At 35.7% G+C, this 23,372-nt stretch overlaps 2 protein-coding genes across 5 annotated transcripts; both read left to right on the top strand.

Annotated features, from left to right (window-relative positions):
• Positions 1-23,346, top strand: LOC122276250 (cationic amino acid transporter 1-like). 4 transcript variants are annotated; one of them, XM_043085831.1, is made up of 4 exons: positions 1-163; positions 393-794; positions 2,873-4,233; positions 23,073-23,346. In XM_043085831.1, the coding sequence occupies exons 2-3, from the start codon at positions 398-400 to the stop codon at positions 4,225-4,227; spliced, it is 1,752 nt and encodes a 583-aa protein (XP_042941765.1). In that variant the 5' UTR covers positions 1-163; positions 393-397; the 3' UTR covers positions 4,228-4,233; positions 23,073-23,346. The 4 variants fall into 4 exon arrangements, with proteins under 4 accessions (XP_042941765.1, XP_042941764.1, XP_042941767.1 ...); XM_043085830.1 differs by lacking the exon at positions 23,073-23,346 and adding an exon at positions 4,257-4,691 and having other exon boundaries at positions 2,873-4,091; XM_043085833.1 differs by lacking the exon at positions 23,073-23,346 and having other exon boundaries at positions 5-163; positions 397-794; positions 2,873-4,399.
• Positions 20,275-23,346, top strand: LOC122276252 (cationic amino acid transporter 1-like). Its single transcript, XM_043085834.1, has 2 exons — positions 20,275-20,901; positions 21,706-23,346. The coding sequence occupies exons 1-2, from the start codon at positions 20,505-20,507 to the stop codon at positions 23,022-23,024; spliced, it is 1,716 nt and encodes a 571-aa protein (XP_042941768.1). The 5' UTR covers positions 20,275-20,504; the 3' UTR covers positions 23,025-23,346.
• Positions 23,347-23,372: the final 26 nt, after the last annotated feature.

The raw sequence follows: 23,372 nt of genomic DNA, 5'->3' as shown, positions 1-23,372 counted from the left end.
TTATTTTTCATTTCCCATAGTTACATGTTTCGCTCTCCCAGTCCTTAAAAAGAGAGATTTCCGATCCTCTCTGCCTCCTCAAACGACATTCTCCTGTCCCGGCTGTCACCGGAGAAACTCTCAGATCAGCTCTCTTTACGATTTGATTTCCGTATATATTTGAGTAAGTATTAGTTACTTATAATTTTCAAACATTTTCATCTGACAGTAACCAACATGCATGATCAATCGCTTTCCCTGATTAGATTGCATGAGCTGGCCATATTTTCAACTGGTTTAAATCTTGCACGAGTTTCCAAACTCTCAAATCTCCGCTCTGCTTCACGAAAGCCTCATTTCCGCTCTCTTTGTTTTCTTCCTGGATCTCAAACTTTCTATTTTTGGTGGTGAAGACAGAATGGCCGACAAAGGGCTCAGGAAGAGAGGGTGTTCGTGCACAAAAGACGATTTTCTCCCCGAGAAATCGTTTCAGAGCTGGGGAAACTATGGAAGGGCGCTCATGGAGACTCCGTTGAGGTTGAGGGACCGGGTCCTGACCCGGTCCATGGACCAGACAGAGCTTGTGGAGGTGAAGGCTCGGAGCCAGCACGAGATGAAGAAGACGCTCACGTGGTGGGACCTCATGTGGTTCGGCATCGGTGCCGTCATCGGCGCCGGTGTCTTCGTCCTTACGGGGTTAGAGGCAAGGGAAAACGCGGGCCCGGCCGTCGTTTTGTCGTTCGTCGTCTCCGGCGTCTCCGCTATGCTGTCTGTTTTCTGCTACACCGAGTTCGCGGTGGAGATCCCCGTCGCTGGTACGTACCCCCATGCTTAATTTTCTATCATTCTTTAAAATCTTCGGATAATTCGTAATTTTTTTTCGTGAACAGAAACGCGCCTAGTTTGTTTTGAAACATGAGATAAAATAAGTTAAATAAAATATTATTAAAATATATTATTTTAATATTAAAATTTTAAAAAATTAAATTATTTATTTTATTTTATATAAAAATTTTAAAAAATTTATAATAATTAAATAAAATAAGAGGAGATATTTTGTGAAAATTTTATTTGAAAATTTAGTCAATTTTGCACGAATGTTTAGAAAATTTCTCTTGATATTTTTATTTTTATTTTTATTTTTAACTTTTTAAAGGAAGAAAAAACGTGAGAGTTGCTTGTCGTGGAGTATCTTTGTGAATAGTACGTAACCCAAAAGGTCCAAAGCTGATGTTTGAAAGAAATGCTGTTTTGTCTTCTATGTTAAGTGTAGCGTGTTCGGAAAAGTCAAATAATACATTTGTCCAAGGAGGGATATTCATTATTCACTTGCATTAGAATTTTTTTTCTCGAATATTATTTTTTTATCTTTAGGAGAAGATAAAGTGCTACAAATAGAAAAGATTGCACGAAAAGATCTTTACAAATTAACATATTTACGAATTCGTTTGATTTATTTTATAATAAAAATAATTTTATAATCTGATAAGAGAAATTATAATTATAATTATGAGTACGTAAGAGTCATATAGTCATTTAAAAAAATATTAAATTTATATAAAAAAAATTAATTTTTTAATAATCGACTCAATTTTCTTTTAAAATGGTTACATGGTCTTTGTACATTTTAAAATTATATGTAATATAACTTATATGATAAATCAGATCAAATAATATAATTTTATAAATTTATTTTTATATAATTTTTCACACTTCAGCATTTTAACGCTAAGAAAATGATGAATTAAACTGTCAGCGTTACGATTGCTTGGGAACCTCAATGCTCAATCTCATATAACCGGATCCGATTAAAAAGTATTATTTTTGTTATTATCTAATACGGCTGAGGTTTCACGAAATCACGTTGTGAGTTGACTTTTGGTTTGAGTCCAGCCCTACTTAGCTTGGTTAGATATTTCATTTATTGTCCGTACATAATTCGTTCCCGCATATTCATTACACTTTTAATAATTTGCTGTATATTTCCCAGCTCATCGTTTTATAAGGGGCAAATTAAAATTGAAACAAGATTTTGCTGAAGTATCAAAGAATTTTTTTTTTTAATTTTCTTTTTAAAATATGATTTTTATATGAACTCTAAACTAGAAAAGTTATCAATTTTTAATATTAAACTCCATTTTTCTTATAAATTATTGAAACAAATGATGAATTTGGAATAGTTTCTAATTGCACAACTTTCTGAAATTGAAAAACTTCTTCTTGTTTTTAAGGCATATGGCTAAAAGCTAAAAGTCTCTTAAAGTTGTTACGATGGTTTTAAAAATTTTCTGCGAGTATATGTTAAGAAATGTTTTAATTTAATACATTTTTAAAAGTAATTTATGAAGTGCTTAAAAGCACTTTTTATAAATAAAGAAAAATTATATATACTAAGTTATCATTACACCCTTATCCTATTCACACCCTTATCCTATTATATGAATGAAGGGACACAGTTCATCAATTTTTTTTTTTTTTTTAAAATAAGAGATTATCAAAATGTGATGAAAATTTCCATATTCTAAAGTGTGATAATAGGGTAGTATCTAATGTTATTCTTTTTTATAAATTTATCAAATATACAATTTTTTATTTAAATTGTATTTTCTAAAGTAAACTGTTAAAAGTATTTTCTAAATTATCAAGCTCAAAAATAAACAAGCACTTAAGATTTGGCTCAAAGAAACAATTATTTTCGTAGTTATTCTTAATGTAATATCAATTTATCAGTAGACTAGTTAAATTTAATAAATAAATTGTTAATAATTTAATATCGAGAATGAGGGAGGAAGACGAATAAAATGATAATAAATAATAAGTAGCGTTACTACTCTTGGCAGCTCAAATTGATATCTCAAGCTCCTAAGAAATCTCATATTTCTTTTCGTTTCAGGTGGATCATTTGCGTACCTAAGGGTAGAGCTCGGCGACTTCATGGCCTTCATTGCCGCCGGGAACATCTTACTCGAATATGTGATCGGCGGAGCGGCCGTTGCCCGCTCATGGACGTCCTACTTCGCCACACTTTGCAACCACCAGCCAAACGATTTCCGCATCGTAGCCCACGGTCTCAGTCCCGACTACAGATATCTCGACCCCATAGCCGTCGTCGTCATCGCTATCATCTGTGTCCTGGCTGTCCTCAGCACCAAGGGCTCCTCACGTTTCAATTACATCGCCTCCATCATTCATGTTATTGTCATTCTCTTCATCATCGTTGCTGGCCTTATCAAAGCTGATACAAAGAATTACTCTGACTTTGCTCCAAATGGCGCTCGTGGCATCTTTAAGTCCTCAGCTGTGCTGTTCTTTGCTTATGTTGGGTTTGATGCAGTCTCGACCATGGCCGAGGAAACAAAGGACCCTGGTCGGGACATCCCTATTGGGCTAGTTGGCTCAATGGCCATTACTACTTTGGCATATTGTTTGCTGGCCGTGACACTCTGCCTTATGCAGCCACACGGACAGATCGATGTAGATGCTCCATTTTCGGTCGCCTTCGAAGCCGTCGGTTGGGGATGGGCTAAGTATATAGTTGCAGCCGGTGCACTAAAGGGCATGACGACGGTTCTGCTTGTTGGAGCAGTGGGTCAGGCTCGATATCTCACTCACATTGCACGTACCCACATGATGCCCCCATGGCTCGCCCATGTCAATGAGAGGACTGGCACTCCCGTCAATGCCACAGTCGTCATGCTTGTAGCCACTGCAATCATCGCCTTCTTCACGAAACTTAGTATTCTCGCCGATCTACTCTCTATCTCCACGCTATTCATCTTCATGCTCGTGGCTCTTGCCCTGATCGTGCGCCGGTACTATGCCAGTGGGGTGACAACGCCGGCAGATCGTAACAAGCTCATTGTGTTTCTGCTGCTTATACTTGGGTCTTCGATTGCCACTGCTACCTATTGGGGTACAACAACTGATGCTTGGATCGGGTACGTAATAACTGGCCCAATTTGGATCGTTGGAACCGTGGGACTTTGGCTTTTTGTTCCACAAGCAAGGGAACCAAAGATTTGGGGGGTGCCGTTGGTTCCATGGCTACCGTCGTTGTCCATCGCCATGAACATTTTCCTTCTTGGGTCGATTGATAAAAAATCGTTTGCGAGGTTCGGGATATGGACTCTGATAATCTTGGTTTACTATTTCCTTTTTGGATTGCATGCATCCTATGACACAGCCAAGGAAGCTAGCAATGATATTTCAGAGATGAAGAATGTTGAAGATGGCGCTGTGCCTTCGTGACCGTGGGTTCTTTATCAATCGTTTGCGAGGTTCGGGATATGGACTCTGATAATCTTGGTTTACTATTTCCTTTTTGGATTGCATGCATCCTATGACACAGCCAAGGAAGCTAGCAATGATATTTCAGAGATGAAGAATGTTGAAGATGGCGCTGTGCCTTCGTGACCGTGGGTTCAGGGTTAAAGTTAAGCCAATTCGTCTTGGGTAAGCTCTATTAAATGTGTAATTGCGTGTGTGCAGTTCTATATGTTCATATGATGGTGATCTGGGGTGTTTCATATTTTCTTTTCTTAAAACAACTATTATGTTTTGTTCACGAGGGAAATTCAATTCTCTTCCCCAAATTAGCTGACATGAGTGGTCTCCCACTTCCCTCAGTTTGTATTGTCCTTGCTGCCTCTTTCTCGCTCTTAATACAACTAGTCTCTCCTATTTGAGAGAGAGAAAGAGAGTACTACTTTTAACATTTTTTCAAGTAGATGAAGGAATTTGATCGTTGGATGAGGGACACGTGTAATAGAACACAACTCAAATTATATGATTGTATCTTCAATATTTTAGTAGTAAATTAGGAAGAGTATTTTGTATTATTCCCGATATTCGTGGGAATTGCTATTCTGACAAAGAGATTTTGTTAAAAAAAAAAAAAAAAGTTAATCCATAAATTAACATTATTTCACATGAGACATCAGATTTACTTTACAATAAAATTAATTTTAAAATTCAATATACCATATTAAATCATGTCAATTTATAAGTTTATTTTTATAAGATATTTTTATAGTTAAAAACATTTCTAATGTATTATTATTCCTCAATATGGATTAGCTTTCAATAACACAGGAGAGGTTTTATATTATCTTAGTGCATAAACTCTGATTTTTCGTGATTCCTTAACTTGAGAGCTTATGCCTTGTATCCCTTATTGGATTCTATGGTGAATTTTTAACTAACTGCATGTATGCCCAATAATTACTTGGGCCAAGTAATTACTTTCGGTACAAATTATAAAAAAATAAATTTTTAACGATAATCGAAGTATGACGTTTTTATCTAATCAAACAAATTCAAATATGCAGAAAAGATAATTGAAGAAAGGTCACCTTAACCAACTGCATGTAGGCCCTCCTCTTTCTCCAAAGGTCCAAACTGTTACAATATATACTAAGCAAATTTAAAGATGCGAGACATGTGTTAACGATTATACAATAGAGAGATGCACCAATAACTCTTTACATAGCTTGTTAACATAAGTGATGATACTTTTTTATTATTATTTACAAACCACTTCACTACAATGTATAAATTCTAAAGCATATATATATATATATTTGGTAAAATATTGTGCCACTTATGGCGCCACCTCAGTATTTATCTTATTTTAATATTAATTTTTAATTATTATATTATTATCTAATTATTCTACAAATACATTTAACTAACTTCGTACTGCATCGCCGCATTATTACTCGTCCCTTGCACTTCTTCCCGTCTCTTACATTTACCATCTTGTATGGGCACCTTACACTCTTTATTACCATCTCATTACTTGTCTCTTGCACCTTCTATTAATTATCGCTTTTTATTTTTCTTTAAGTTCAATTTTGCTTTATAACTGCGCAGCTTCCAAGTTATAAAAATTATTCGGTTTCCAAGTTGTTATTAAAACAATTGCATAACCATCTTAGTATTAATTTATTTCCTTAAACATTGTTCAGCTTGTAGGCTGTTTAATTAGTTTTCAGTCCATTCGGTTTCCAAGCAACTTACACTTCCGTTTATTTCCCTGCTGGTCTCGGTCTCAGTCTTATATTGGTTCGTTGCCATGCATCTTGAAGAGGAATAGTCAGATTGTCATTTTTGAGGTCATTGATGCTACTTCAGTTTCTTCTTGAAGTTGTGTCTGATTAAGTGGTTGTGAAAGATTCTAAAACGGTTTCGATCCCTCTTAGAGATGAAACTCTTAATTTGTTGTAATGTTAGTGGTTTTGGTGACCATCTCTTTTGTGCAAAAAATGCGACAATTGAAATTACTGCCAAGCCCACCATCTGAAGATGTCGTTCCTATGCCCTCTTTCTTTGCAACCTCTTGTATTTGTGAAGCACTACAAAAGACTCTCGTAGGTCGGCTAGGTGCTGGGTGGGTTCTTTACTTTTCACCAACAAGTCGTCAACATACACCTCCTTAGTCTTCTTAATCTGCTGCTTGAATATCTGATTGACCAGCCTTTTGTAAGTTGCCTTGGCGTTTTTCAACCTGAATGACATTACTCGAAAATAATAAAGACATCTGTTAGTAATGAATGTCGTTTTCTCTTCATCTGACTTGCTTTTGTGAATTTGATTGTATCCCGAATAAGCATCCATGAAACTTAGCACCCAATATTTTGTTGTGGCGTCTACAATAACATCCATCCGCGGCAATGGGAAATTATCCTTAGGACAGGCTTTATTCAGGTCTGTAAGTCAACACACATCCTCCACTTCCTGTTTACTTTTTTACTAACACTATGTTGGAAAGCCACTATGGGTAGTAGATTTCCCATATGAATCCCACTGCTTGAAGATGATCAATCTCCTTTGTTATGGTTATGCACTTTTCTATGCTAAAAGTTCTTCTCTTTTGACACACTTTTTTCATTGCTGGATCAATACATAGCCTATGCTCCGTGATGACATTGTTAAAGCATGGCATATCTTCATGGCTCTAAGCAAATACATCCATGTGTTCAATCAATAATTGTTTCAACACCTCTCTATACTCGGGTGAGAGTCTTGTTCCCACACAGGTGGTGGCGTTTGAACGGTCTAAGTGGAGTGTTACTAGCTCCAAGGGTTCATTTACCTCTACTTGCATTAAAGTGCCCTCATCCTAGCTTCAATGTCTTGGCCAGTAGCTACTAGTAGTGGAGGCGATGGCTCAGTGTTTGAGTTCTCCATAACAAATAAGTATTTAATGGCGCCGCCACCTTGAGTTCCTGTACATAACATTCTCTCGCCAAGATCTGCTTCCCCCTTACCTCGCCAACACCTGCCTCTGTTGAAAACTTCACTTTCAAGTGGTAAGTAGAGGTGACTACCTTCAAACTATTTAGAGTTGGGCACCCCAATATGGTGTTGTATGATGATGGGGCTATAACAACCAAGAAATTTGTTATCGTTGTAACCATGTTGTCTCCCTGCCCCATTGTGACCTGTAGTGCAATGGATCCCATAGGCTAGACAGCTTTGCCAGAGAATCCCTTCAGGGGGTGGGTGATAGGCGTAGCCTATCAGGGCTAATACCCATCTTAGTGAAGGTATCCCAGAACATGATGTTGGCGGAGCTCGCATTGTCAATCAAGATCTGTCTAAAGTTTAGTTTGCAACTAACAAAGTGACTACCAAGGTGTCATCGTGGGGGTATAAGACACCATCGCAATCTTCATCTCCAAAGGAAATAATGGAAGAGGTACCCAACCTAGGTGCTTGAAGGGCTTATCTGCGGAGTACTCTTTGTGATATTTGGCTTGACAAGCGCGAGCCTTTTTGCTAGATGTCGTTACTGTAACAGCCCGTTAGAAATTCAATTGTGAAATTTCTATTAACTTTAGGAATCTCGTGAAAAATCCATAAGTTTTCACGAATCCATTAATCGTATAGGTTTTTGTCTAACTACATAGTTAGTGTTATTATTTACTATGGTATCAGAAGTGTATTTTTGATTATTGGAGATAGCTAGAAGTGTCAAAATGTATTATGGTTTGTGCCATTAGACTCGGAGGGTTATTTAAAGTCTTATGGCGCAATAACATTTTTTCATATTTTCGGACAAAACGTCTGTTCAAAACTGTAGATATTATGGGATAAAAAGAAATATCTTGAGGTAATTTTCGTAAATATTATTGGGTAAAAATATTTTGAGTTGATTTTTATAGATATTATTAGATAAAAATATCTTAAGTTGATTTTTGTAGATATTATTGGATAGAATATTATGAGATAATCTTTTATAGATATTTTGGGTAGGAGAAAATCACACTTAACTCTCAACTCCAGCCTTATCACCTCCCTTATCTCGTCCATAAATGTGTCCAGCCAGCACCCATGAACTTATCTTCAATTACTCCTTCTAATAAAAGATTATCAAACACTCTATCTCGGACAGATTTTAGGAGATCTTTTGCATGCCCATTTCGAAGCTGTTGTAAGTGTTTTATCATAAAGTCTCCTTCATATAAGTTGTTCCTTTTTGAGTCTAGTTTACATTGATATCTTATTTGCCCCATTTGAAGATCATTTGGTCAGTCAAATATTGTGTAAACTATAGAAAGGTCATTCTGGGAGATAAACTGGAGAATATGTTATAGTTTGGAGTTTTTGACCAAGCTAATGGATAGATATTGGTCCGAAATTTTTATGGAGTATTGTTAACATGTATATGTGACTATTGGTTAAGGATTTTTGCATGATTAAAGGTTTTGATGAAAGATGTTCTTAGATTTAGAAACTTAGAAACTGGAAGAGGAAAAACAGTTTCTGTTTTGAGAAAGTTTAACTCTTTGGTGGTCTAAACCTATTCTAATGACTTTGATAATTTTATTGGAGGATCCTAAACATCTTATATACATGTTATATTATTATTTTGAAGATATTTGATGTTAGTTTCAAAGATATGAAATTTTATGCAAAGAGATATTCAGATAAGCCAAAGTGTGGATATTCTTGGCTAAATTTATGTTTTGATTAATTTCTAACCATGTGATCTTGAATTAGAAGCTTGTATATGTTTTAGGACATCTTTTTAAACCATGTAATGGTTTGGTTTGAAGATCATATATTTATAAGTCATAGATCAAGAGATTTATCAAAACTAGTTGAGGAAAAAGTTTCTGTTTTTGGACTAAGTGTAAAACCAAAAACTCCAAATTTTATTTTGTGATTTTGGTGACTTTAGTTTGATGATTTAAAGCATGGTTGATGTTAGGATGATATTATGAATATGTTAGAAGTAAGATTTGATTTTTGAAATTCTTGGAGATGTTTTGATTTAAGGTCAAAACTTGTGATTCAAGTGTTTGGATCTTTTTACAAAAAAGTTTGGTGTTGATTATTAGCTTTTTCTAAATGGATGTTTTAAGTATGGTTTTGAACTTAGGATTGGAAGATGTTTGTTGCAAAATTTTGGTTTAAGCATGAGTTTTGAAGTTGGAAGGAATTGTAACAAAAATAAAGGGAAATGGCCTATGGATGTTTCAACCATAGTGTGTTTTTCATAGTTGTGTTTTGTTTTAAATTTTTCTGAGTTGATATTTAAGTTTAGGACAAAATTTACATGAGGAATGTAAATTTTGGAAACTTTTGGAGTTAGTATGCAAAATCCTTAAGTTATGGGTAAAACGGTCATTTTCCCACATGTAGAGAGTAAAATGAAAATTTTACTCTTTAAGTTAGTATTTTCCATATTTCAAATTATTAGTGATTTAGTTCTAACTTTTAGAATCACTAATTACAGTTCCTCGTGATCGCACTTGAAGTTTTATAAGAAACGCGGAGATCGAGGTAAGTTAGCTTTTAACTTACTAGCAGTCTACTGTGTATGTGTGCTAAGTAAAAGAATTACAGTGTATGTATGTATGTTATCATATATGTCATACCATGCCAAGTTATCATGTAATTGTCTATTATACAGAATTTATTCTGTCATCAATTTTTATCTGTTACACAATATATTCTGTCATGTATTACTATACATTACAAATATGTCATGTTAAATATGTTGTCTGTTATATGTTATGCCATGTTACGAAATGTTACTATCTCAAGTTGGTTATGTATTTAACTACAATTGTGATGCGTAAAATACATGGGGCCACAACAACTGTGGAGTATGTATTTTTCATGTTAAGTCAAGTTTATGTAGAATACATGGGGCCACAACAACTGTGGAGTATGTATTTAACTGCATAGTGATGTATAGAATACATGGGGCCACAACAACTGTGGAGTATGTATTTACACATAGAATACATGGGGCCACAACAACTGTGGAGTATGTATTTTTAATGTTAAGTCAAGTTTGTGTAGAATACATGGGGCCACAACAACTGTGGAATATGTATTTACACGTAGAATACATGGGGCCACAACAACTGTGGAGTATGTATTTTTCATGTTAAATTCAAGTTTCAGAGCAAGTTCATGCTAAGTCAAGTTTCAGATCAAGTTCATGTCAAGTCAAGTTCAGTTCATGATTCAATTTAAGCTATGTCAATTATGCTATGTTGTACGCTAAGTTATGCTTTAATTACTTATGAATTTGATTATGCATTTATGCTTTTACTGTCATACATGCATCATTAGTCTGTAAGGAAGTTTTTTGTTAACTTGCTGAGATTTGTAATCAAATCTCACTGTGGTAGTCCCAACTACCATTCCCCCCGAATGGTAGATCTTGTTACAGGACCTGAAGGAGGATCAGGAGCTGACCAACTAGACACAGTCGACTGAACGACGGTGCGTCGTTAATGTTAATATAGTAGTTAAATTACTACTTGTACGATGGAGTTGCATCTCCAGTACTTTTGGATCATAACTATTTTGGAATAGTGCTGTGATCTTAGTTATTCAATGGATCTTTATGTATGAAGTATGTTTTAAGTATTGGGATATTTTCAGTTTGGTGCATAGTATTGCTAAAGAAAAAAATTATCCGCTGCGAATATTGTATAATGTTAGATGCATGTTAGGATTATTGCATCTTATATGTCATGAACGGGGGCAGGTAACCTTGTGTTGCATGTCTCGACGCTTCAAATGTCCGTCCGATCCCAAACGGAATTTGGGGGCGTCACAGTTACTCCCCCACCGGAAAATCCTCTAGCTATGGTTCAGATTTTCTCCAATGGGGCTTGGTCTTGGTCCCGTGGTTGACGGAGAGTGTCTTGCCTGCGTTCCCTATCCTGCCATTGCCTCTTTGGACTTGTGCTCTGTTTGGACTCATGGCCATGACCTTTTTCCCTCCTTGGCTTCACATGGTCTACTAACATTCGTTCGAGCTCCCAGCTTCCCACCAATTTGGCTACTCTTTTCTTTAAGGTCGAACAGTCTTCTGTCTAGTGAATATTAGATTATTGGCATTTACAATAATGCTAGCCCTTTGTAGGTGGGCGTGTATCTTTTCTTGCGGTCCCTAACTTCTCTTGTACATTCAAATTATTGTGGACAAGGCAGAGGCCCTTGGTCTCACTGGGAGGAGTGTTTTTCAAGCCCCCTACCATGATGACTGGACCCAACTTTCCTATCTTCACTTGAATTTTTGAATTCAGATTTTACTTCCTGCTTCCTTAGCTCCAACAGAGCCTGCAATGTGTCTTTTGCATTCACGTAGTCCTCGGCCTTGTCCATAAACTCTGTAACAGCCCGCTAGAAATTCAATTGTGAAATTTCTATTAACTTTAAGAATCTAGTGAAAACCCCATAAGTTTTCACGAATCCATTAATCATATAGGTTTTTGTCTAACTACATAGTTAGTGTTATTATTTACTATGGTATCAGAAGTGTGTTTTTGATTATTGGATATAGTTAGAAGTGTCAAAATGTATTATAGTTTGTGCCATTAGACTCGGAGGGTTATTTAAAGTCTTATGGCGCAATAACATTTTTTCATATTTTCGGTCAAAACGTCTGTTTAAAACTGTAGATATTATTGGATAAAAAGAAATATCTTGAGGTAATTTTCTTGGATATTATTGGGTAAAAATATCTTGAGTTGATTTTTGTAGATATTATTAGGTAAGAGAGTCCTACACTCCACTCTCACTCCGGTAAGAGAGTCCTACACTTAACTCTCACTTCGGGTAAGAGAGTCCTACACTTAACTCTCACTCCAGCCTCATCTCTTCCATATCTTATCCACAAATATCTTCAGCCATCCCTCCCCACGAAATTATTTTCATTTATGCTTTCTATTGAAAGAATACCAAACACTCTCTCTCGGACAGCTTTTAGGAGTTCTTTTGCACACCCATTTTGAAGCTTTTGTAAGTGTTTTATCATAAAGTCTCCTTCATATAAGTTGTTCCTCTTTGAGTCTAGTTTCCGTAGATGTATTTTTTGTATCATTCCATGGTCATTTGGTCGGTCAAAAGTATTTTTAACCATAGAAAGGTCATTCTGGGCGTGAATCTGGAGAGTATGTTATAGTTTGGAGTTTTTGACCAAGCTAATGGATAGATATTGGTCCGAAATTTTTATGGAGTATTGTTAACATGTATATATGACTATTGGTTGAGGATTTTTGCATGATTAAAGGTTTTGATGAAAGATTTTCTTAGATTTAGAAACTTAGAAACTGGAAGAGGAAAAACAGTTTCTGTTTTGAGAAAGTTTAACTCTTTGGTGGTCTAAACCTATTCTAATGATTTTAATAATTTATTGGAGGATCCTAAGTATCTTATATACATGTTATATTATTATTTTGAAGATATTTGATGTTAGTTTCAAAGATATGAAATTTTATGCAAAGAGATATTCAAATAAGCCAAAGTGTGGATATTCTTGGCTAAATTTATGGTTTGGTTAATTTCTAACCATGTGATCTTCAATTAGAAGCTTATATATGTTTTAGGACATCTTTTTAAACCATGTGATGGTTTGGTTTGAAGATCATATGATTATAAGTCATAGATCAAGAGATTTATCAAAACTAGTTGAGGAAAAAGTTTCTGTTTTTAGACTAAGTGTAAAACCAAAAACTCCAAATGTTATTTTGTGATTTTGGTGACTTTAGTTCGATGATTTAAAGCATGGTTGATGTTAGGATGATATTATGAATATGTTAGAAGTAAGATTTGATTTTTGAAATTCTTGGAGATGTTTTGATTTAAGGTCAAAACTTGTGATTCAAGTGCTTGGATCTTTTTACAAAAAAGTTTGGTGTTAATTATTAGCTTTTTCTAAATGGATGTTTTAAGTATGATTTTGAACTTAGGATTGGAAGATGTTTGTTGCAAAATTTTGGTTTAAGCATGAGTTTTGAAATTGGAAGGAATTGCAACAAAAATCAAGGGAAATGGCCTATGGATGTTTCGGCCATAATGTGTTCTTCATAGTTGTGTTTTGTTTTAAATTTTTCTGAGTTGATATTTAAGTTTAGGACAAAATTTACATGAGGAATGTAAATTTTGGAAACTTTTGGAGTTAGTATGCAAAATCCTTAAGTTATGGGTAAAACGGTCATTTTCTCACATGTAGAGAGTAAAATGAAAATTTTACTCTTTAAGTTAGTATTTTCCATATTTCAAATTATTAGTGATTTAGTTCTAACTTTTAGAATCACTAATTACAGTTCCTCGTGATCGCACTTGAAGTTTTATAAGAAACGCGGAGATCGAGGTAAGTTAGCTTTTAACTTACTAGCAGTCTACTGTGTATGTGTGCTAAGTAAAAGAACTACAGTGTATGTATGTACGTTATCATATGTGTCATGCCATGTCAAGTTATCATGTAATTGTCTATTATACAGAATTTATTCTGTCATCAATTTTTATCTGTTACATAATATATTCTGTTATATATTACTGTACATTACAAGTACGTCATGCTAAGTATGTCATCCATTACATGTAAGTCAAGTCATGTAATATTCACTGTTGCAAGTATGTCATGTTAAATATGTTGTCTATTATATGTTATGCCATGTTACGAAATGTTTATATCTCAAGTTGGTCATGTATTCTAAGTTATGTTCAAGTCACGTTATGTTACGTCAGGACTTCAGTCCTTTCGTATTCCAGTCACATTTCATCTTGAGTACATTATGATGTGTAGAATACATGGGGCCACAACAACTGTGGAGTATGTATTTTTAATGTTAAGTCAAGTTTGTGTAGAATACATGGGGCCACAACAACTGTGGAGTATGTATTTAACTACAATTGTGATGCGTAAAATACATGGGGCCACAACAACTGTGGAGTATGTATTTTTCATGTTAAGTCAAGTTTGTGTAGAATACATGGGGCCACAACAACTGTGGAGTATGTATTTTTAATGTTAAGTCAAGTTTGTGTAGAATACATGGGGCCACAACAACTGTGGAGTATGTATTGTTAATGTTAAGTCAAGTTTGTGTAGAATACATGGGGCCACAACAACTGTGGAGTATGTATTTAACTACAATTGTGATGCGTAAAATACATGGGGCCACAACAACTGTGGAGTATGTATTTTTCATGTTAAGTCAAGTTTGTGTAGAATACATGGGGCCACAACAACTGTGGAGTATGTATTTTTAATGTTAAGTCAAGTTTGTGTAGAATACATGGGGCCACAACAACTGTGGAGTATGTATTTACACGTAGAATACATGGGGCCACAACAACTGTGGAGTATGTATTTTTCATGTTAATTCAAGTTTCAGAGCAAGTTTATGCTAAGTCAAGTTCAGTTCATGTTTCAATTTAAGTTATGTCAATTATGCTATGTTGTACGCTAAGTTATTCTTTAATTACTTATGAATTTGATTATGCATTTATGCTTTTACTGTCATCCATGCATCATTAGTCTGTGTGGAAGTTTTTTGTTAACTTGCTGAGATTTGTAATCAAATCTCACTGTGGTAGTCCCAACTACCATTCCTCCCGAATGGTAGATCTTGTTACAGGACCTGAAGGAGGACCAGGAGCTGACCAACTAGACACAGTCGACTGAACGACGGTGCGTCGTTAATGTTAATATAGTAGTTAAATTACTACTTGTACGATGGAGTTGCATCTCCAGTACTTTTGGATCATAACTATTTTGGAATAGTGTTGTGATCTTAGTTATTCAATGGATCTTTATGTATGAAGTATGTTTTAAGTATTGGGATATTTTCAGTTTGGTGCATAGTATTGCTAAAGAAAAAAATTATCCGCTGCGAATATTGCATAATGTTAGATGCATGTTAGGATTATTGCATCTTATATGTCATGAACGGGGGCAGGTAACCTTGTGTTGCATGTCTCGACGCTTCAAATGTCCGTCCGATCCCAAACGGAATTTGGGGGCGTCACAAACTCCCTCAAAGTTGAGGGGTTTTTTTTGGCCAGCTTAGTCATGAATGTGCTCTGAGGCCATATACCTCATAGTAAGACAGCGAGCATGATCTTCTCATCTTGATCATCGGTGGTCAGTTTCTCCTTGTTGAATCGAGTTAAGCAGAGGCTTTCAAGCTTTCTTCTTCCCTATGCTTGATGGTGAAAAGGTTGGCTGCAGGTTGGTGGTGTCTTTTGCTTGCCATGAATTATGTTAAGGACTGTTTGGCCAAATCAACGAAGCTGTTGATGGACCTTGGTCGTAGAGTTCCAAACCAACCATGTGCTATCCCTTTCAAAGTTAGTGGGAAGACACGGCAAACGACCTCTCCTAGGAAGTTGTGGAGAGTCATGTGTGCTTTAAAATTTTCTAAGTGATCCACAGGATCCCTTGAACCGTCATACATGTCGATCTGAGGAACTTTGAACTTGGGCGAGAGTGGTACTAGCATCACCTCTCCACTGTAGGGGAGATCTGTCCGGTTCAACAACTGCTTTACGAAGGAAGATCCACCAATTTTTCTTGCCATCTCCTCGTATTTGTCCAAGTGGCTCTTCAGTTCGTCATGCAACCTCTTCTTCTCTAGTTCCTCGGCATTGACCTTACCTGTACTTTGTGCATCTCCTTTTGTCTGGTCGTTGTTGATCGATGATGTAGCAGTGTGTTGCTACTTCAACTCTTCGTTCTCTTTTCATAACTGCTTCGCTAGGGCCGTTGCCCTTTTCATTTTTTCTTTTACATCTGCTAACCTAGCTTCCATCTCTGTTGTGTTCATATCTTGATCTCTGGTTGCCTATAATCGCGTGGTAATTGGCATGTGAAATCACATTGAAGTATGTGAAGATCCCACAAACGGTGTCACTATTAAGGACGTGTTTCACACCACCAACTATATGAATATCTGTAATGAAATAAGAGGGCAGCACGAGGTGCGCAATGGAACTCCAATTCCTAAGTTAGAGAAGTGATTTCAATATATTGTTCCATGGGAGACTACTTTATGCCGGGAGGGCATGTGGTTGGAAAAGGTAAATGATTAGTGGGAAAAGGCTTTTTTCACCAAACTGTTTTGTGGGAGACTTGTGACTTAAAATTGGTGACTTTAAGACTTTTTTTCCATTAAAGTAGCAACTCATAGAAAATAACCATGTTTCCCCACCACATCACCTATGGAGAAGGGCTATAGATTTTGTGGGAAATGAGCAACAAAATCGGAAGATTGGTGAGAAATGCAATATATTCTAATGAAGAAGCTTGGTGGAATTTTGTTTTTCCCATGAACTTGGTGGAAAAAACTTCTTCCGGCTTAAAAAAAAATAAAAAATAAAGAGTATTTGCAGCGAATGCATCTCGTGACAAATGTTAAAAGAATTTAGAAAAAAAAATTGTAAAAGTGAAAAAAGAGTCTTCTTACTAGGGGTGAGATTCAGCCAGTCAGGACCGGCAAAACCAACCTGTCTGGTCCAAATTTCAATGGATTGAATGAGTTCAGTTTGGTCTCAGTCTAGGAGTTTTCCACTCCGGACCGAACCGAATGTAAAATAATAAAAAATATATAATTATTTATATATTTATATATTATACTAATACTAATGGTCTAATATGGTATAAAAAAAATTAATACTAAATTACTAATAGTCCAATAGTTTGATATAGGCTATTGTAATATTGTTATCCTTATAGAGTTATACTAATATAGTTATACTAAATTACTATAAGTAATACTAATATATAGCTATACTAATAATCTACTATTAATATTTAATACTATTATATAGTTATACAAATCACTATAATTAATACTAATATATAACTATACAATATACTTATACAGTTGTACTAATACTATTAGACTAATAATATTATATTTATACTAATATATATTAATATATATATCATAGTATACTATATGTATATACATTAAATTATTTAATAGTTATAGTAAATAAGTTAATAACTATTACTATATACTAATAGACTAATAGTATTATAATTTATTACTATATTACTATATACTAATAGACTATTACTATATTATCAATTATAATTATCACTATGTTATAAGTTATACTAATCACTATAATTAATACTTATATAGTTATACTAAATTACTGATTCACCATAACTAATATTACTAATATATAGCTATATTAATAATGTAATACTATGATAATTTATATAGTTATACTAATCATAATAAGTTAATAACTAAATCACTATAAGTATAACTATATATATTTAGTATGAATGTATTATTATATTCTTTAGTGTATAACTATAATATATAGTACTAGTATATATTAATATATTAACATATTATAAGAGTTATAGTATAAATTATAATATATCATATATGTATAAATTTATAATAGTATCAATATAGTTAACTTAATATGTAATATGTTAATATTAAATCACTATAACTACATAGAGTATTAGTAATAAGAGTATTACTATTATTTAATGTAGTATTACATAGTGTCATAGAGTATTAATAAATGTGTGGGGTTTGAAAAGATATAATATTACTATTATTACATATAGTTATTAGTTATAGTATTAGTATTAGTGTGTTATTAGTTATAATAAATAAGTTAATAACTATTACTAATTTACTATATACTAATAGACTAATAGTATTAGCGTATTACTAATATATATATTAATACATATATAATAGTATACTATATGTATATATATATTAAATATATCACAATATAATTATATAAGTATTAAATAAAATGACATTAGATTTTTTTTTTAAAAGAGTCTAGGGTGGACCGAATGGACAGACCGGACCGGACCGGACTGTCCCAGTCCTTAGGGAGTTCGGTCCGGTTCAGGGTGGGAAAACTTTAAACTGAATAGATTTGGTTCGGTCCACAAAACCTGCCGAGACTGAACCAAACCGGACCAAACTCTCCCTTACTTCTTACATACAATTCAGTATAATAATACTACTGTTCCTCTTTTTTACAGAGTCCAACTTGTAAGAATATTAAGCTCCTAAATACAACCCATGTTTTTGTACTATGCCTATTGATATTATTAATTAAATTTATAATTACCTCTAAATAACTTAAGTACGTTATATATCCTTTCAAATAAAAAAAAAAAAAAACAAAAAGTACGTTATATACCTGCTTTGACAGGGACAAGCTCGTGTATCCAAGTCTTTGGTACTCAAGCTTGAACTGAAAAACCCCATAAACATCAGGAACGTCCTTGAATGCTGTAAAATAATGACCCTGCAAGATTACAAAATTACAAATAGAGTGCTCATTCAGGCCCAAAAAAAGATTGAAAACAAACTCGGCCACCGAAATCACAAGCAACTCACGACTAATTATTTGAGTACCTTCTTGTGAGTTGATAAAGTCTTCAGAACATAGGGACTCATCATGTAAAACTCCACCTGAACATCATCAGCTTCAAACGGTTCCCAACTTCTACCAGACCACTCATAAATCTCAACCGAATATTCCTGTTCAACAGATACAAATTGTAAGTGGACACATAACCCTTTTTTTAATAATCGTAGTTTATGTATCCTAAAACTACGTTGAAATCTAAAAGTAAAATTCCAAGTCATCATTGATCCTATACATGGCAGGTTCAAAACTCTCTGATATAGATACAGCCTTTCACAAAACTGTCTGATATAGATACAACCTTTCACAAAACAATTGCAAGTAAAAGTTTTCTCACTTAGTTGGACTCCCAGCCTTCTGCACTCCAGATCTGAAGAATTTGAAAGCAAAGCCAATAATTATCAGCAGGCGGCATACAACAAGAAAAACTTTGTTGATAATCATACAACAAGGAAGACTTATTCACCTAGCAACTAGTACATACCTCATAGAGAAAGAAATAAATAAGAGAGACATACCAAACTCGAAGAGCCAAGTGGAATGGAAAAGAGTATGAGAAAACTGTAATGAACCACTGACTTGCATACATGCTAGGATTTATCATCTCTTGGGAAAAATGCTCCCCCAGCTTTGGCAAATGCTCTCACCAAGTGATCAAACTGAAAAAGATACTGCTGTACCATAGGTAGCCCCGCCTATAAACAAACATATCACAAGAGATTTAAGAGAATCAACTATATATTTCTCACTGCAGTCAAATCAAAATAGATGGGACTTTGGCTTTGATAATGAAAAATAGACAATTCAACAGCCCTTTAGTGTATGAATATTTATATGAAATCATAAACTTCATCTCCAAGTGAGATTAGCATCATCCCAAAATATTTGTGGACGAAAAAATCACTTCAAATTATGATTTAGGATGCTAAGAGTAAAACGAGTGGACCTTACCTCTACCCCCCCTCCCCTCCCCTCCCCACTTTTCTTTCTCCTCTCCCATTTTGGCAACATAAACTCCTTCTCAGAAAGTTATGGTTTAGTCTTTTTTGATAAGTTGCTATGGTTTAATTAACAGACAAAAATGCATAGAACAATATTGTACAAGCCACTCTTGTGCCTGATTTGTTATGATATAACGTGGGGTATATCCAACATATCTGTCAAAGACAGAGTATTTCAAGAATGAAAATGAACCCCGACTATTTCAAGAATCAACCAAAGCGAAGATTATCAATTCTGTTAGGGAGGAAAACAGACTGAAGTCTGTTGAGATGTTGAACAGGATAAGAGCAGTGCTAGTTCTTTGAAATTAAAGAAGGAAGAATTAATTAAATTGAAACACTCGTGCCTGGCAAGATAAAAACACGACATTAGCAGAATGACATGTGATTTTTACCCAAAACTTCCACATTATCATGGTGTATAGCACTAACTTCTATACAGTAACTATATATATATATATAAATATATATCCATAAGACCCGCTTGCACTAAGTTGTTGGGCTTCTGGGCTCAAATGGGTACCAAATATCCCCTTCAACTAAGTATTAGTTACATATAATTTTCAAACATTTCATGCTACAGTAACTAATATGATCAATCGCTTTCCCTGGTGAGAATGCGTGAGCTGATCAATCGCTTTCCCTGGTAAGAATGCGTGAGCTGATCATATTTTCAACTGGATTAGATCTACCACGAGTTTCCAAACTCTCTGGTCTTCGAGTAGCCTCTAACAAGAGTTGGATTTGTGAGGCTTCAAATCTCCGCTCTGCTTCACGAAAGCCTCATTTCCGCTCTTTGTTTTCCTTCTGGATCTCAAACTTTCTATTTTTGGTGGTGAAGACAGAATGGTCGACGAAGGGCTCAGGAAGAGGGGGTGTCCGTGCACAAAAGACGATTTTCTCCACAAGAAATCGTTTCAGAGCTGGGGAAACTATGGGAGGGCGCTCATGGAGACTCCGCTGCGGCTAAGGGACCGGGTCCTGGCCCGATCCATGGACCAGACAGAGCTTGTGGAGATGAAGGCTCGGAGCCAGCATGAGATGAAGAAGACACTCACGTGGTGGGACCTCATGTGGTTCGGCATCGGTGGCATCATCGGCGCCGGTGTCTTCATGCTTACGGGGTACGAGGCCAAGGAAGACACGGGCCCGGCAGTCGTCTTGTCGTTCGTCTTCTCCGGCGTCTCTGCTATGCTGTCTGTTTTCTGCTATACCGAGTTCGCAGTGGAGATCCCCGTCGCTGGTACGTACCCCCATGCATAATTTTCGATCATTCTTTAAAATCTTCAGATAATTCGTAATTTTATTTCGTGAATAGAATCTCTCTTATTTTATTTGAAAAAATTAGTCAACTTGCACGAATTTTTAGGTAATTAAGCGGCTCTAATTTCTTGATGAATCTATTTTTTTGAAAAAAAGAAAGGAAGAAAAAAAAAAAAAAAGAAGACAATTTCTGAAACGTGAGAGTTGTTTAAAGTGTGACAAGAGCGTATCTAACGTTACTCTTTTATAAATTTATCAAATATACAATTTTTTATTTAGAAATAAACAAGCACTTATGATTTGAATCAAAGAAACATGCTCTTCATAATTATTTTAACTATTATTTACATAATTATTATTTATGTAATAAAAATTTATCAGTTGACTATTTAAATTTAATAAATAATTTTTTAATAATTTAATATTGAGAAGGAGAGAGGAAGACGTATAAAATAATAATAAATAATAATCCTTTAAACTTATAACTATTCAATCTTACCGTTCACGCATTTTAACTTTTTTAACTTATTTTTTTTTAACTTAATAGTTAAAGAAATGATTATTAATAAAAGTATATATATATTTTTTAATAATTAAAGATGTTAAAAAGATATTCAGAAAAAAAAAAAAAAAAAAAAAAACATTCTCCATATTTGTGCTAGCGGTACTGCTGGGCTGGCCACTAGCACCGTCCATAAATCATAAGTAGCGCGCGTCACTACTCTTAATTGCTCAAATTGATATCTCAAGCTCCTAAGAAATCTCATATTTCTTTTCGTTTCAGGTGGATCATTTGCGTACTTAAGGGTAGAGCTCGGCGATTTCATGGCCTTCATTGCCGCCGGAAACATCTTACTTGAATATGTGGTCACCGGAGCGGTCGCTGCCCGCTTATGGACATCCTACTTCGCCACACTCTGCAACCAAGAGCCAAACGATTTCCGCATCGTAGCCCACGGTCTCGATCCCGGCTTCAGATATCTCGACCCCATAGCCGTCGTCGTCATCGCTATCGTCTGTTTCCTGGCAGTCCTCAGCACCAAGGGCTCCTCACGTTTCAATTACATCGCCTCCATCATTCATATTATTTTCATTGTCTTCATCATCGTTGCTGGCCTTACCAAAGCTGATACCAAGAATTACTCCAACTTTGCTCCAAATGGCGCTCGTGGCATCTTTAAGTCCTCAGCAGTGCTTTTCTTTGCTTATGTTGGGTTTGATGCAGTCTCGACCATGGCCGAGGAAACAAAGGACCCTGGTCGGGACATCCCTATTGGGCTTGTTGGCTCAATGGCCATTACTACTTTGGCATATTGTTTGCTGGCCGTGACACTCTGCCTTATGCAACCATACAGACACATCAATGCAGTTGCTCCATTTTCGGTACTCACCTTCGAAGCCGTCGGTTGGGGATGGGCTGAGTACATAGTGGCAGCCGGTGCGCTAAAGGGCATGACGACGGTTCTGCTTATTGCAGCAATGGGTCAGGCTCGATATCTCACTCACATTGCTCGTACCCACATGATTCCCCCATGGCTCGCCCATGTCAATGAGAGGACTGGCACTCCCGTCAATGCCACAGTCGTCATGCTTGCAGCCACTGCAATCATCGCCTTCTTCACGAAGCTTAGTATTCTCGCCGATCTACTCTCTATCTCCACGCTATTCATCTTCATGCTCGTGGCTCTTGCCCTGATCGTGCGCCGGTACTATGCCAGTGGGGTGACAACGCCGGCGAATCGTAACAAGCTCATTGTGTTTCTGCTGCTTATACTTGGGTCTTCGATTGCCACCGCTACCTATTGGGCTACAACAACTGATGCTTGGATCGGGTACGTAATAACTGGCCCAATTTGGCTCGTTGGAACCGTGGGACTTTGGCTTTTTGTTCCACAAGCAAGGGAACCAAAGATTTGGGGGGTGCCGTTGGTTCCATGGCTACCGTCGTTGTCCATCGCCATCAACATTTTCTTTCTTGGGTCGGTTGAAAAAAAATCGTTCGAGAGGTTCGGGATATGGACTCTGATAATCTTGGTTTACTATTTCCTTTTTGGATTGCATGCATCCTATGACACAGCCAAGGAAGCTGGCAATGATATTTAAGAGATGATCAAGAATGTTGAAAATGGCGCTGTGCCTTCGTGACCGTGGGTTCAGGGTTAAAGGCGTTAGCCAATTCGTCTTGGGTAAGTTCTATTAAATGTGTAATTGCTTGTGTGCAGTTGTATATGTTGATATGATGGTGATCTGGGGTGTTTCATATTTTCTTTTCTTAAAACAACTATTATGTTTTGTTCACGAGGGAAATTCAATTCTCTTCCCCAAATTAGCTGACATGAGTGGTCTCCCACTTCCCTCAGTTTGTATTGTCCTTGCTGCCTCTTGCTCGCTCTTAATACAACTAGTCCGTCCTATTTGAGAGAGAAAGAGAGTACTACTTTTAACATTTTT

This window comes from Carya illinoinensis, chromosome 9, assembly GCF_018687715.1.
Source record: "Carya illinoinensis cultivar Pawnee chromosome 9, C.illinoinensisPawnee_v1, whole genome shotgun sequence".
Lineage (NCBI taxonomy): Eukaryota > Viridiplantae > Streptophyta > Magnoliopsida > Fagales > Juglandaceae > Carya > Carya illinoinensis.
The sequence above is the reverse complement of the archived record's forward strand: the minus strand, read 5'-3'. Positions and strand labels throughout refer to the sequence as shown.

Bases quoted from the DNA above. Each gene is read 5' to 3' on its own strand.
- LOC122276252 (XM_043085834.1), top strand. From the start codon at position 20,505: ATGGTCGACGAAGGGCTCAGGAAGAGGGGGTGTCCGTGCACAAAAGAC. The intron at 20,902-21,705 runs GTACGTACCCCC...TTTTCGTTTCAG, and splicing joins AGTGGAGATCCCCGTCGCTG to GTGGATCATTTGCGTACTTA.
- LOC122276250 (XM_043085831.1), top strand. From the start codon at position 398: ATGGCCGACAAAGGGCTCAGGAAGAGAGGGTGTTCGTGCACAAAAGAC. The intron at 795-2,872 runs GTACGTACCCCC...TTTTCGTTTCAG, and splicing joins GGTGGAGATCCCCGTCGCTG to GTGGATCATTTGCGTACCTA.